General features: G+C 38.9%; 1 protein-coding gene across 1 annotated transcript; it reads left to right on the top strand.

Annotated features, from left to right (window-relative positions):
* The first annotated feature begins 3,214 nt into the window (after positions 1–3,214).
* casp3a (caspase 3, apoptosis-related cysteine peptidase a) lies at positions 3,215–12,476 on the top strand. The gene is made up of 6 exons (XM_074629517.1): positions 3,215–3,411; positions 4,539–4,681; positions 8,836–8,964; positions 9,085–9,260; positions 10,685–10,796; positions 10,900–12,476. The coding sequence occupies exons 1-6, from the start codon at positions 3,353–3,355 to the stop codon at positions 11,127–11,129; spliced, it is 849 nt and encodes a 282-aa protein (XP_074485618.1). The 5' UTR covers positions 3,215–3,352; the 3' UTR covers positions 11,130–12,476.
* The last annotated feature ends 1,532 nt before the right edge of the window (positions 12,477–14,008 follow it).

Below are 14,008 nucleotides of genomic sequence, written 5' to 3'. Positions count from 1 at the left end.
TGTTAACGATACAGCACAATTATATAATTTATAGCTAATTATTCTGAGGACCACCTGACAGAGTGCCACGGACCCCACTTTGAGAATCACTGATCTATACTGTATGGGTGACTGTCAGCTAGAGCAGCCATTCTCAACCAGTGGGCCGCGGCCCACTGGTGGGCCGCAGAGCGCCATCTAGTGGGCCGCGGAGGCAGTGGTACTAGATTATTTTTTTATTATTATTTAGCAAAGTGAACAGGTAAAACCTAAAGGAGGTAAAATGCCAGCTGCTGTAAAACCAAAGCCTATTGAAGGAGGCTGAGACACGGGCGGACACGGGTCTTGTATTGGGTATAACACATGCGCAGTGTAACTGGAGCTGCGGTCGTGCGTTGCGATCGGCTCAATTTCGGCGGGTGCAGAGCAGATATTACTGCGCATGTGCGGTACCCCGAAGGCACGTTGATTAAGTGTGACCCAACCTCCTTCAATAGGCCTTGTGTAAAAACACCAAACATCATCAGGTAGAGACAAACGTGTTTGTCACTGTTAGCTCAAGGTGTTTTGCTGCTTTGTGTGAAAGACTTGATGCAGATCATTTGCAGCTGTTGTACCACAGTGAAGTAAGGTGGCTTTCAAGGGGACATGTGCTTAATCGCCTTTTTGAACTGAGAGAAGAAGTGCACACATTTCTGGAAGAGCAGCACTCCCCTCTTGCTGAGCATTACACTGATGGTAACTTTTGTGCAGAACTGGCCTACTTATCAGATATATTTGACCAGTTAAATCAGCTCAATATATCAATGCAAGACAGAAACAGCACAGTGTTTTTGGTTTCAGACAAAATTGAGGGCTTCAAGAAAAAACTTATTCTGTGGAACAGAAGAGTCAAGGAGGGACGATTTGACGTGTTTTCACTCCTAAGTGAAACTTTGGAAGCCACTCCTCATGTCAACATATCCAGTGTTATAACCCAGCATTTGACTCAGTTGTCAGGAAAGTTTACAGACTACTTCCCAGAAGATGCACGAGATGGAAACCTTTGGATTTTGGACCCTTTCTCTGTGGATCCTGCTTCAGAAGACATAGCTCTCTCCACTGTGTTGGAAAATGAACTGATGGAACTATCAGCAGACAGCAGCCTGAAGCTTCAGCTCACACAAGTTGACCTTGCTTCATTCTGGATACTGGCTGCCAGTCAATATCCCTCTCTGTCAAAACGGGCAATCAAATTTCTGTTGCCTTTCACCACCACCTATTTATGTGAGTCAGGGTTTTCCATTGTGACTGTCACAAAATCAAAGGCAAGGAACAAACTGAAAGCAACTTTGAATGCTACTCTGCGTGTCAGCCTCTCACCCATCCCACCACGACTTGATCTCATTATTTCCCAGAGGCAAGCCCAAGTGTCTCACTGAGGGTAAGCAGAATATGTATTTTGGTCATTACAGCTGACAGTGGCATAACACATATCTACAGCCCAGTTTATTATTTGTTGTATAAACATGTGTGGTGGCAGTTTCTGTTAAAACAAGACACAAACCAACGTAACAACTTGTCTTTCAGTGAATTTAATAAAAAGGCATACATTAATAACTAATCCCCCTGTACAGACGCCGTATGAATGAAATCTTTTAATGTATGCCTTTTTATTAATTAATTCTTACTTACCAGAAAGACAGAGTTGTTTATTTTTTTCTTTGCCACCTGGTTCTTTGGATCACAGCGGTGAGCGAGACTTGGTCCTCCGGCGTCAGGCCCCCACTTCTACACCCTTTTATGGGGAGGTTGAGGTTAGAGTCCCGGACTCCAGCCGTGCACGGTCTTTACCCTGAACAGAGTTCCAGCGGTCCCGCTCACACGAGTGATCCTGCCGACAACGCCAAATTGTGGTGGCAGTTTCTGTTAAAACAAGACACAAACCAACGTAACAACTTGTCTTTCAGTGAATTTAATAAAAAGGCATACATTAATAACTAAAACATCTGCAGATGGACTGCAGATGGACTGCAGATGGACTGCAGATGGACTCACGAGCACAGCCACCTGTTGTGGACTGTGGCCTGTGAGCCCCGAATACAAAGAGTAGTCAGTATTTATACATTTAAAGCATAACATGAAGATAAGTGCAAAGAAGAAAAGAAGAGAAGGATAGAAAGTGTATCAATGCGTCAGCACACAGCAGACAACAGAGCATCACAAGACATAACAAGTATTTCAGCAATCTGTTGTTTGCAGTTACAGAGATCTAAAATGTCAGGTCACTGTCCTATGGTGACGAAGTTGAACATGTGAGGCCCTGAGATTATCTAAAGGTACAGTGTTAAACTGCAGATATGAAAATTGCCATTACACATGTTAGGTTTTTTACTCATTTATTTGGGAAGGTGGTCCTCGGAAATGTTTTGACAATCACAAGTGGGCCTTCAGTTGCAAAAGGTTGAGAACCCCTGAGCTAGAGGCTTGTGATTACATTATGTGACTCCACTCCAGGATGAAAAAAAGTAGAATATTTAAGAAGAAGGAATAACAATTGAGTCTGAAATCTACAACTAAAAAGAAAAAAAAACTACATCAACATCAGAAGCAGGGACATATTTTCTGTGGAAATTTTGGGGATTTACAGACTAGGGGGAGTTTACAGCCTGAAACTGGAACCTTGACACAGTGGGTATTTTACAGGCTAAATTTAGTATTTTCAGAATGAATATATTTAAATTTGACCAACATGTTCAGGCCAATAACACTAAGATTTCAGTACCTGAACTGTATTCTTCACAGTGTGGAGAAGGCCTTAAAACAGCATTTTGGGGGATGGAGTGATTGGAGACTTTTTTTCTATTTTAGTTTTGTTTATTTGTTTTGCACAATTTAAGACTATACAACATAACAAAAAAAGAAAGAATAATATACAGTGCAGGAAGAGGCAAAAAAAACCACTGGGCTTATCTGAAGCCTCCACCTCGAGACACGATTAATATAAAGAAATAATATGACTACATAATAGTGATAACAAACAATTAATAGTGATAACAAACAATAATAGTTAATTGAATAAATACTATATAAAAAATCTAAATAATGAGAAAATGCTCACAGTTTTTCTTTTCCCTTGAATATGTCTAAAAATTTAAAAAAAAAACTAGCTCCACCCCTCATCATGAGGCCTGTGTGACCCGCCCCGCTCTCACGGTAGGCATTGGGCTTTATAACGAGCGCTCCCCGCTGCTCCTCAATGACATCAGCATCTTTGTTTACTCGCCGGGCGCAGCAAGTCGAGCTAAGCAACTAGCATCTGAGTCTGTCTGCAGGGTTTATCATCACACAGGGCGTGCAATTACACTGTGTGGTTAATTATCTGATCAGAAATATGTCGGCAAACATGCCTGGAGAAGACTGCACGGACGCAAAGAGCGGCGATGGACTACAGTGAGTTTATTTATTGATTTATTTAGTTGGTGGTCGATCTATTTATCTGCAGCTCATTGTTTGTCCTCTCTGAGTCAGCAGGCAGGCACTGATGGGGAAGCTTCCTCCTCTTCCTCTCTACTGTCTATTCCGTTATTATCATATTATTACATATTACAGCTGTTTGTTAGACTGTAAGGTTAGACTGGTTGAGCATTGAGTCACTCATGTGATATATGAAGCACTGCTGCTGCAGGCCTGTAACTCTGTTTAACTCTGCTTAAATGCTTCTCTAGCCGGTCTTTGTCGTGCATTACTTAGCTATATCCTGCAGTCATCTTACATCAGCGGTGTCTAAGCAACACGAGGCTCTTTAGCTCCTCTCCAGTGGCTCCCTGTAGATTTATAAACATGGAAATTAATAACTGTTTTTTTTTTTATTAGGGACACATTGAGGAAAAAATAAATCTGAGATTTCGAGAATAAAGTCGTAGTATTATGAGAATAAAGTCAGAAGTTTAAGAGAAAAAAGTCACAATATTATGAGAATAAAGTCATAGATTTATGAGAATAAAGTCATAATATTATAAGAATAAAGTCATAGATTTATGAGAATAAAGTCATAATATTATAAGAATAAAGTCATAGATTTACGAGAAAAAAGTCATAATATTATAAAGTAGTAATTTTACATGTTATATTCTTTTTTACTCGTAAAGTTATGACTTTATTCTCGTAATGTTACTACTTTTTTTCTCCTAAAGTTATGACTTTATTCTCGTAATGTTACAACTTTTTTTCTCCTAAAGTTATGACTTTATTCTCGTAATATTACAACTTTTTTTCTCCTAAAGTTATGACTTTATTCTGTAAATTTCAGATGTTTTTTCCCTCAATGTGGCCCTAATGCTCCGTAGTACATTTGCTCTTTGGCCCTCACTGCATTAGACTTATATACTATATACTTAGACTATAAACTGTGTTACCTTCATTACAATGCTCAAATGTTTTGCTGCTCAAGACAGATTTTTATTTTATTTTATTTTTTGCCTAAAATGTCTCTTTTGATAGTAAAGGTTGCTGACGCCTGTCTTACACTTACTTAAAATATTAGTAAGACTAGTGTTATGTTTCTGTTGTCCCTCCAGGTCAGAGTTGTCTTTGTCTGCTTCTGGCTCCATGGAGGTGGATGCCAAGCCCAGCGGCCACAGCAGCTTCAGATACAGCCTGAGCTTCCCCAGCATCGGCCGGTGCATCATCATCAACAACAAGAACTTTGACAGAAGAACAGGTGATTATTTAGCCTTTTTTTTTGGGGTCTCATTCAAAATGAAACTGCTGTGAATACATGTTACCACTGTAAAATATATTTGATACAGAACCAGGTTTCAATATAGTCTCTTATCTTTTACTTAGTGCTGAAACTCAAACAGAAAATGATTAGTAAAGCTGTAACAATTAATCGATTTTCAACTACTAAATTAATCATCAACTATTTTTGATCAATCGGTTTGAGTAATTTTTAAGAAAAAAAGGTAAAAATTCTCTGATTCCAGCTTCTTAAATGTGAATATTTTCAGTTTTCTTTACTCCTCTATGACGGTAAACTGAATAATCTTTGAGTTGCGGACAAAAGACATTTGAGGATGTCATCTTGGGCTTTGGGAAACACTGATCCACATTTTTCACAATTTTCTTACATTTTATAGACCAAACAACGAATCGATTAATCGATAAAATAACCGACAATGAAAATAATGGTTAGTTGCAGACGTAATGATTAGTTAATAATGCTATGTAAAAAGAAACATGTGGTGGTAACATCCACTCAAAGGTGAATATTTACCTGCTTTTCTTTACTCTGTATCATTGTAAATACCCTTGGGTTTTTGACTCTACTAGTCAAACAAAATAACTATATGTTCTCACGACATGCACTTATCTGCTATATTGTATACTGACAGGGACAATATATTATCAAAAACAATTTATAGAAATAGTTATTACAAGGTAATGAAAACAATTGCTTGTGGTCCCTCTTTTGAAATGTTCATTCTCCCTTATTGGGTATATACTTCAAAGCTCCTGTCGCTGCTGGGGGGTCTCTTGTTGGGTCTCTAAATAAGTATAGAGTACGGCCTAGACCTGCTTTATATGAAAAGCGTCTTGAAATAACTTTGGTTATGATTTGACACTATATAAAAATAAATTAAATTTAAAAAGTGCTTTACAAGCGATTGAGAAAACGTAGGATGTTAAAAGCAGTAAAATGTTAATAGAATAAAATTATTCATAATGATCAACAATGCAACAAAAGCTTAGTTAATCTGTAGACTAAACTAACAGGTTAGCCCAAAGTTAAGGGGTCAGTTGGCTCAAATGTACACTGTTAAATATTTCATTAGGAGTAAGAGCTAAGCTGGCTGTAGAGGTGTCTGTGGTGTCCCTGTCCAGTTCCCAGTTGGTGGACACAAGCTTCTCCACTTGGTCCCTCTGTTATGGTAGATTCATTTGGTGCAAAGATGGACATCCCTGTCAGAAAGCTGGGAGGGGGACACCTTCGTGGGATGTCGCTTGTGAAACTGCCTATAATTGTGAGGTGATGATTAGGTTGAACTCCGTGGTGAGATCTCTGGGCGCCTTTCTTCAGTCTGGTGGTGACAAGTTTGTGTTGGGGAGGTAGATCTCTGATTATTTGTAGTGTTCGTACTTCCTTCTGCATCTTAGCCGCTTGTTGCAACATGTTATTTACAGCAGGAATGATGATATGTGGCCTAAAGCTGTTCTTTATACAGAAATCTCCATGTACAACAAAGCGGGTCAAACATCTCGACGTGTGTGTGCTCGGGGATTCCATTCAACTGCATCCCATGCCAGTTAGTTAGATGATGAAGTTAGCTCTGAGACAGTCTTTGTGTTGGCTTCAGTGAGAATGAGAACAAGCAGGCAGCTGTACTATTCCTTGTGTATGCATCATTGCATTTGACTAGACAATTCAATAACTACCAGTGCAGCGTACTGTCAGTGGCTCTTCAGGAAGTTCAGGTGTCCACATGACTTGCAGTATGACTTGGCATGCATCACATGGGTTCCCACGGCTTGATATTAGTATAGAATAGTTCCTCTTTCAAGTTTGATGTAAGATATGGTGGTAGTCTTGCTTTAGCGTAGGCAGGATACAGAAAAACAGCCGTTACAGAATTGGCATGTGTCCTTTGGGTGTTCATAATCCTCAAGAAACGATCAGGGAACGATTATCCAGCGCTTACTTCTCTTTGGATATAAAGGCTTGATGTTTACAATAGTTGGAGATAATGTAGGAAACCTTGAGTTGACCTTAGTCCTTGTCTGCCCTTTATTGTGCAATGTACTGTTAGTTTGAAAAGCAGAAGAGCCGTATGTGCCTCTATCTGTCCGAGAAGACCTTGGATATCAGTGAATACAGCTTCAGTCTGCTTTGCGTGAGAGTTACTGTATGATGGTCTTATTGTTGTCAGACTTGTGTTTGACGAACCTGTCTAGCAGGACTAACTGAGTACACATGACTGCTCGGTCAACAATGTTCCATAAGTACATCATATGAGAGGGGTAAAAAACAGCTGTGGTTAAGCCTGTTAAACCCACACAAGGTTCCTGTTATGGTAGATATGTGCACTCTGTAACCCCCCACGCATGTTTCAGACAACTTTACAGCATGTTGTGCAAGAGCCAATGAGATTTTGTGTAAAAGTTAGCAGGCTTGTTGTGGTTCACAGCCTCACTCTTAGAAACAGAGCAGGTGACCACAGTTACTGCAGCCAACAAACTAGAGATGTGTTCAATACTGAACACAAAAGCTCCAGACAAAGAGACAGACAGTAGGCGGGTGGCTAGACGATGTAGTCTGATAACACACTATAATAACATGCAATAAACACTGTAGGGAGAAGTAAACTTGGTAAAGTAAGTCTGAGTTGAAAAGTTTTGCCAATGTAGTTATACCATAGTTAAAGGCCTTTACACACCGGGGGCATGACGAATAAACGACACAGAAATGCGAAATACTCTCTTGTGAATATTATATGTCTAGGGCCATTATTGTGAAAGGTAAAACAGCAGTTCGAAAAAATATATTGACGTGCAAATTAATCGCATGAAAAAAACGCCCCCCTAAAGGCCTTTACACACCGGGGGCACTACTTCACATATACAGTGGGCCGCATACCCCGGAAGTAAACCAAGGCAAATTGAAAGAGGCTGGGACACGGGTCACGGGGTATGGGGTATAACATGCACGGTGTAACTTGAGCTGCGGTCGTCCGTTGCGATCGGAGTGCAGACCAGATTTTAATTTGCATGTGTTTGTAGCCCAAAGACATGACACCTTGATGGCGAGTGACCTCTCCTCTTTTCACCCTCCTTGAAGTAAACCCGGAAGTTAGAAAACTTTTTTGGCGTATGCGCCAGGCGAGCAATTATCATTGGCATGAATAGGCGCCATCTCAGGGTCCGATATCCAATTTTTATAATACATCCATGCTCCATAGTCCGAACCAGGATGGTAAACTTTATTACTCCTTTCAACCTTGACAAAGGCAGCGCAGACCAGATCTACTCCTTATGTTCTTACTTTTCACAATAAAAGCCCTAGATATATAATATTCACAGTATTTTATTTTGAGTATTTTATTTTTGAGTATTTTGCATATTCATGTTGTTTATTTGTCATGCCCCTGGTGTGTAAAGGCTTTAAGAGTAGTAAAAAGTAATAAGAGAATTTCAATAGAATTAATTTAGAGATTGAATAAAAGCAACACTTGATTGCAACAAATTGTACAAAATTAAGATTTTAGGGATATTTTGTATTAAACTGCCTTTTTCACAGCAGACATTTTGACTCGTCATAATAGGAAAAGCACAGGTGTTACTAACAAAATTATCTATGGCTCCGTTCTATTCAAATGTCCCAGTCAGCCATGACAGTGTGACAGCAAATGCTATTCAGCCAGCAATCATTTTATTATTTACACCTCTGTAGGTGTTTTCACATTTTCTGGCTAATTAAGTTGAAGATACGTGGAGCTAATGTGAAGTAACCAGACGTCATGTACTAATAAAGAAAGAGTGCACTCCAAAATCCCACCATCATAGTTTGGGTTTGTGCAGGTTGTGCGTGCACAAAAAAGGCCGCTCCCAAAACGGCCTGAATCCATGGCTGTGTGTCGCACGTGAACAAAATACCAACAGCATCATATCTAATAATAATAGGCTAAGGAACACATTTTTGGGTGTGCATGGCCTTTAAAGTGATAGGAAAACAGATCAATATGTGCTTTGTATCCACCTGTCTGTTCTAAAGGTTAAATCGAATTGCCAGGAAGTAACTAGAGCTGTTGGTTCCTTTAAAAGTAGTTGTGTTTTCATTGTGTTCAATTAACGTGATTGTGTTTGTTTTTGTTTTTAAAGGCATGAATCAACGAAACGGTACAGATGTAGACGCAGCAAACGCGGTGAAAGTGTTCGGGAAGTTGGGCTATAAAGTGAAGATTTACAACGACCAGTCAGTCGAGCAGATGAAACAGGTTTTAATTTCTGGTAAGTTTGTTGCAGAATTCATACAAAACGTTTACAGACAAATTAATACTAAGGCTCAATTCAGCTGCTGTCTTTTATATCATCTTGTATATTAAATGCTATACATTTCTATGTCTTCAGCGTCAAAGGACGATCACAGCTGCTACGCCTCATTCGTCTGCGTTCTGTTGAGTCACGGAGACGAGGGTGTGTTCTTCGGTACGGACGGCTCAGTAGAGCTCAAGTATCTGACATCACTTTTTCGAGGCGATCGCTGCAAATCACTGGTGGGAAAGCCCAAACTCTTCTTCATCCAGGTATGTAAGAGTTAGGCTGTGTCCGAAATTCCGAACCAACATGCTATTTAGTACGCTAAAACAGTAAGTATGTCCGAAACCTTAGCATGAAACCAATAGTACGCGAATTTCATATTATTTCCGGGTGAAATATTTCAGTTTGTAAACACTGGACACTATGGCGGCATAAATATCCCACAATGCAATGCGGTAGTTACTATGACGTCCATAACAGATGTTGACGGACAGCTCTGTAACATCAATAACGCTTCAGTTTAAGTGTAAGTATAAGATTTCACTTTACTAGGTGTAATATTTTTTTTAATTAGATCAGACTTTGATTCTCACAAATCATCGTTTGGTCACATGAAGTTGGCACGGGTTACCATAGTTACGCATCTCCAACCGGCCTGGGAGGCTTTCAGGAAGTGACAACATAAAGTACTGATCAGTGCGTCAGAAAAGATGCATACTACTGTTTATTCACACAAAGGTATGTTGAACAATAGTTTCACATATTGGGTATGTAGTGCATAGTATGCAATTTCGGATGAAGCCAGAGTTTTGTTTTTATCTCCTGCATTAACTTACCAGTGTCTAACCCAGGGGTCTCCAACCTTTTTTCCTCTGAGAGCTAATTTGACAAAATGAAAGCTACTAGTACTACTACTCGTAGCACCAAGTTGTACATCGCCAATAGCAGACCTAATATCCGTCTTACTTGATAACGTTTCAGCCACCGCAGGGATCGCCTCTATTACAATCCCGCCATGGGTGAAGGGCTTTTTGTGTTTCGTTAGGATGTGCGCCACTAAACGAAGATTCTGTTGCTGCGTTGGCGTTCTTCGGCAGTTTGGTAAACCAGAGAGTCTTTTAAACATTGTTTCCAGCTCCTTTACCTTCTCTGTTCGTAGACTGCTACGAGCCAGAAAGTCCCATGAAAAGTTGCTGTGGGTTTTGGTGAAGGAGTGCTTGACATTACAACTTTAATCAACTGACATGCTCACACCGCAAATGAGACGCACACATATGTCATTCACATTCATGCAAAAGAAAATCGTACTCATTCCTTATGAAAAGATAATTTTTTTAAGCATTTTATTGGCCTGGCTATTTTCTGCAGGCATTGTCAAACCTGGTGCGCTTGCTACTCTGCTAACATCGTCTAATGTTATAGCGTCACTGATTTAATGTAACTTGAAGCAGTGTAACTCCTTTAATTGACAGCTGATTCATAAATTATCATTTTGTGTCAGACGGGGGCGGGATGAATTTGATTGGATAGAACTTTAAACAGGTTTACAAAGTGACTTTGTGTTAGCAAATGTATGTACATATTCTTTGAAACTTTAGCGAGCCACTCAGAAACGGTAGCGAGCTACTTGTCGGAGACTACTTGGTCTAACCTGTAACCAAGTCGTTTTGTTTGCATGCACATTGCATAGGCTTGCAGAGGCACTGATCTGGATGGAGGCATTGAAGCCGACAGTGGAGATGATTGCACTACCAAGATTCCTGTGGAAGCTGACTTCCTCTACGCCTTTTCCACAGCCCCAGGTTAACACTCATACACACAGACACGTGTTTTTGTATACTAATTGTACCCTTTTTTACTTATTATATTGATACACCCTTTATTCTATCACTCGTCTGTCTACAGGCTACTACTCATGGAGGAACACTATGACTGGGTCCTGGTTCATGCAGTCACTGTGTGACATGATCAGCAAATATGGAAATGAATTGGAGCTCCTGCACATCATGACCCGAGTGAACCACAAGGTGGCAGTAGAGTTTGAGTCGGTCTCCAATTCACCAGGCTTTGATGCAAAGAAACAGATCCCATGCATTGTGTCAATGCTGACCAAAGAGATGTATTTTTCTCCTTAATGCCGTCTTCAGCCTTCACCCGCAGAAGAAAGGCTGAGGATGTGTATGGGGAATTATTTTAGTTTACAGCGTCTGACTGAATATCTCAGTTGACATATTTCAGGGAGAGTAGATGTGATGCAAAGTCAAATTTCACAAGCTTGGCATTATAAGGTTCCTTCTGTGTGGAGCACAGTTCGGAGATATAAAGGCATTAATTAAACATTTTATCCAAGTAGGAAACAGTTTTGTATTCAATTTTAAACATTTAACCTCAAATGGTATTTGTTTGTGTCAATGTAAAAGAAAAGCATAAAATAACATTGAAAAATCATGAATCTAAAGATAACATGTAATCAACCTTGTAATTCCAAGCTCCCAGTTTTCTACCAGTGAATGCCTCTCTTCTGTTTACACTTTACACATTTCAGGGAAACATATCGGGAGCCAGTTTGTTGGGAAGTTTGACCTTCTATATTTGTTTAATAATCATGAAACCATAGATGGTCTTTCTGCATCAGCGTTTTTATGAGTCAGCAGTTTATTATAAGTTGAGTGTCTGTGAAGGGATCATGTGTCATTTCTGTGCCTGTTTTTTTCTTTTCTTTGCATCCTTGTTATCTTTGTTCACTATTGAGTCAGTGTAGTGACTAATAACATGAAGGATGCACAAACAAAAATAATCAATCATTTACTGAAATATTACCTGATGACCTCAGGAGGTAAAGTAAAGGATAATGTTGTGTAGCAAATCCAGGAACACTCGTTAAGCTATCTTGTGTTCTGTTGGTTTTAATGTTTTCCATTTTTAAAAAAAATGGATTTCTTTGAATGAACGGTTGCCTGCGAATGTCCTCATATGAGTCTGTGTCAGGCTTCATAGCATGCATGAGTAATGACAGCCCTCTTGCTTTTATTTGAGGCACATTTCCATACTTGAACACAAGTTTACATTTCATATCATGTATTTCTTGTGGGTTTTTAAATATAAAACGGCAAATAGGACGCCTTTTCACTTTTACTTTTTCACTTAGCTTTAATATTTCTCCTTAAAACATTTCCAATGGACTGTTGTGAAACTGTGAGTCAAACTTTTACATGTAACTATCAGCATTGAGTGATTTATTACAGACAAAGCACAATTTGATTGTGTACTGATCCAGTTGCTGAGTAAATATTTCAATATTTACAGCAAACTAGCTGAAATCCTTTTTACTGTTAAAACATTTCACTGTTTGACAATCCAGTTTGTATGTCATGTCAATATATTACACTTTGTGGCTTTTTTTATCATCACTATTTTGTAAGCAGTGGTACTGTGAGGTTGGTGTAATGTTTCTCCTGATAAATAAAAACCACTTTTCTTCATTCTGTGTTGTTCAACAGTGTTACTGATTTTGTTTTTGGCTCTTATAACAATAGTGAAGATCATTAATATATATTACTAAAGTTAAAGTGCTAATTTTCCCATCAAGTCTTGCCAGCATTGTTTATATCTCCTAGATAGAGTTAACTAACGGTCTAGTTGTGCACACTGCCAAGTGTTAACAGGCAGGATTACTCCAGATTTGGCATGCCTCGAGGTGTGAAGAACTGGGCCACCAGATCCTGAGGCCTTGAGCAAAATAAAACTGGGCCTCAGATTCCCCCACAGCCAGCTCAGACACACGTCACCTAAACTAGCTCTCCCAAACAACAACAGGCTGCTTAGTACCTGTTGATGGACTGAATACAAAGGCTCACAGCTGACACCTAAACAACACCTACACACACCAACAATATATAGCTCTAAATTAGAAGCTGATTTATCAAATTGCACCTCAATATAGCCACCTGAGGCTACTAGTATACAAGTATGACATTCACTCAATTTTCCCCCTTTGTTAAGGGTCTTATTGATATCATTTTTATGTAGACAAATATTTTTTAAAGAAATGTGCCTAATAAAAAAATGGCTTTTCCTAAAAAAATATATATGTTTTAAAAATGTTGGCGGCTCCTAAATGAATGTTGTTTTTTTTATCTCTGTGAAAGATATCTTATGTTGGTTCCCATTTCTACCAAGACTTGTGAGCCAATAGTATAACAATGTTGGTATCATGTGGTATCTCTGGGTCGTCAGTTAGTAGGGAAAAACCCGGATAAATGGCTGAGATTGATGGTAAGTGTCTGGCAACGACTTGTTGTGAAGTAAATGCAATAGAACGGGGGAGAGAGAATGAGACATCTAGTGGCTGAATGTTATCAATAGCACCTTTAATGTTAAGATTATAGGGATAAAATCAGCTGATACACAATCAAAAGTGAATGATTCATTGTATTAACTGTATTGTATGAGTGTTGTTTGCATTAGACCATAAATATCAGATTTAACTATAGGGGCATTTTTGCAAATGAAAAATGACTGTTAATGATTTAATGAATGATTGTCAAAATAATTCGTTTTCTATTGATCAACTAAACGACTTCTAATTCTAATCAAGTGTCCATTAATAGGGGATAACGGATATGCGGTGATGACCCTGCACATTATAAAGCAACCCAGTACAGAAGTCCTGTAATAAATACTAGTATTTCAAGGTAGAAACTAGCTACCTTTGTGAAACATATTTGTTGGTGTTGATTCAACTCTATTAGGGCTGCAAGTGACAATTATTTTCATTGTCGATTATTTTCTCGATTAATCGATTAGTTGTTTGATCTATAAAATGTCAAAAAAGGGTGAAAAGGTGTTTCCCAAAGCCCAAGATGACGTCCTCAAATGTCTGGTTTTGTCCACAACTCAAAGATATTCAGTTTACTGTCATAGAGGAGTAAAGAAAACCAGAAAATATTCATATGTAAGAAGCTGGAATTAATTTGTTCTCAAAAAATTACTCAACCGATTAATCGATTATCAG

The sequence above is a fragment of the Sebastes fasciatus genome, chromosome 3, assembly GCF_043250625.1.
Source record: "Sebastes fasciatus isolate fSebFas1 chromosome 3, fSebFas1.pri, whole genome shotgun sequence".
In the NCBI taxonomy this organism is placed as follows: domain Eukaryota; kingdom Metazoa; phylum Chordata; class Actinopteri; order Perciformes; family Sebastidae; genus Sebastes; species Sebastes fasciatus.
Note: the sequence above shows the minus strand (reverse complement) of the source record. Positions and strands in the feature narration are given on the sequence as shown.

Coding starts and splice junctions, on each gene's coding strand:
- casp3a (XM_074629517.1), top strand. CDS start 3,353: ATGTCGGCAAACATGCCTGGAGAAGACTGCACGGACGCAAAGAGCGGC. Junction 3,412..4,538: donor AAGAGCGGCGATGGACTACA/GTGAGTTTATTT, acceptor TTGTCCCTCCAG/GTCAGAGTTGTCTTTGTCTG. Junction 8,965..9,084: donor GAAACAGGTTTTAATTTCTG/GTAAGTTTGTTG, acceptor CTATGTCTTCAG/CGTCAAAGGACGATCACAGC.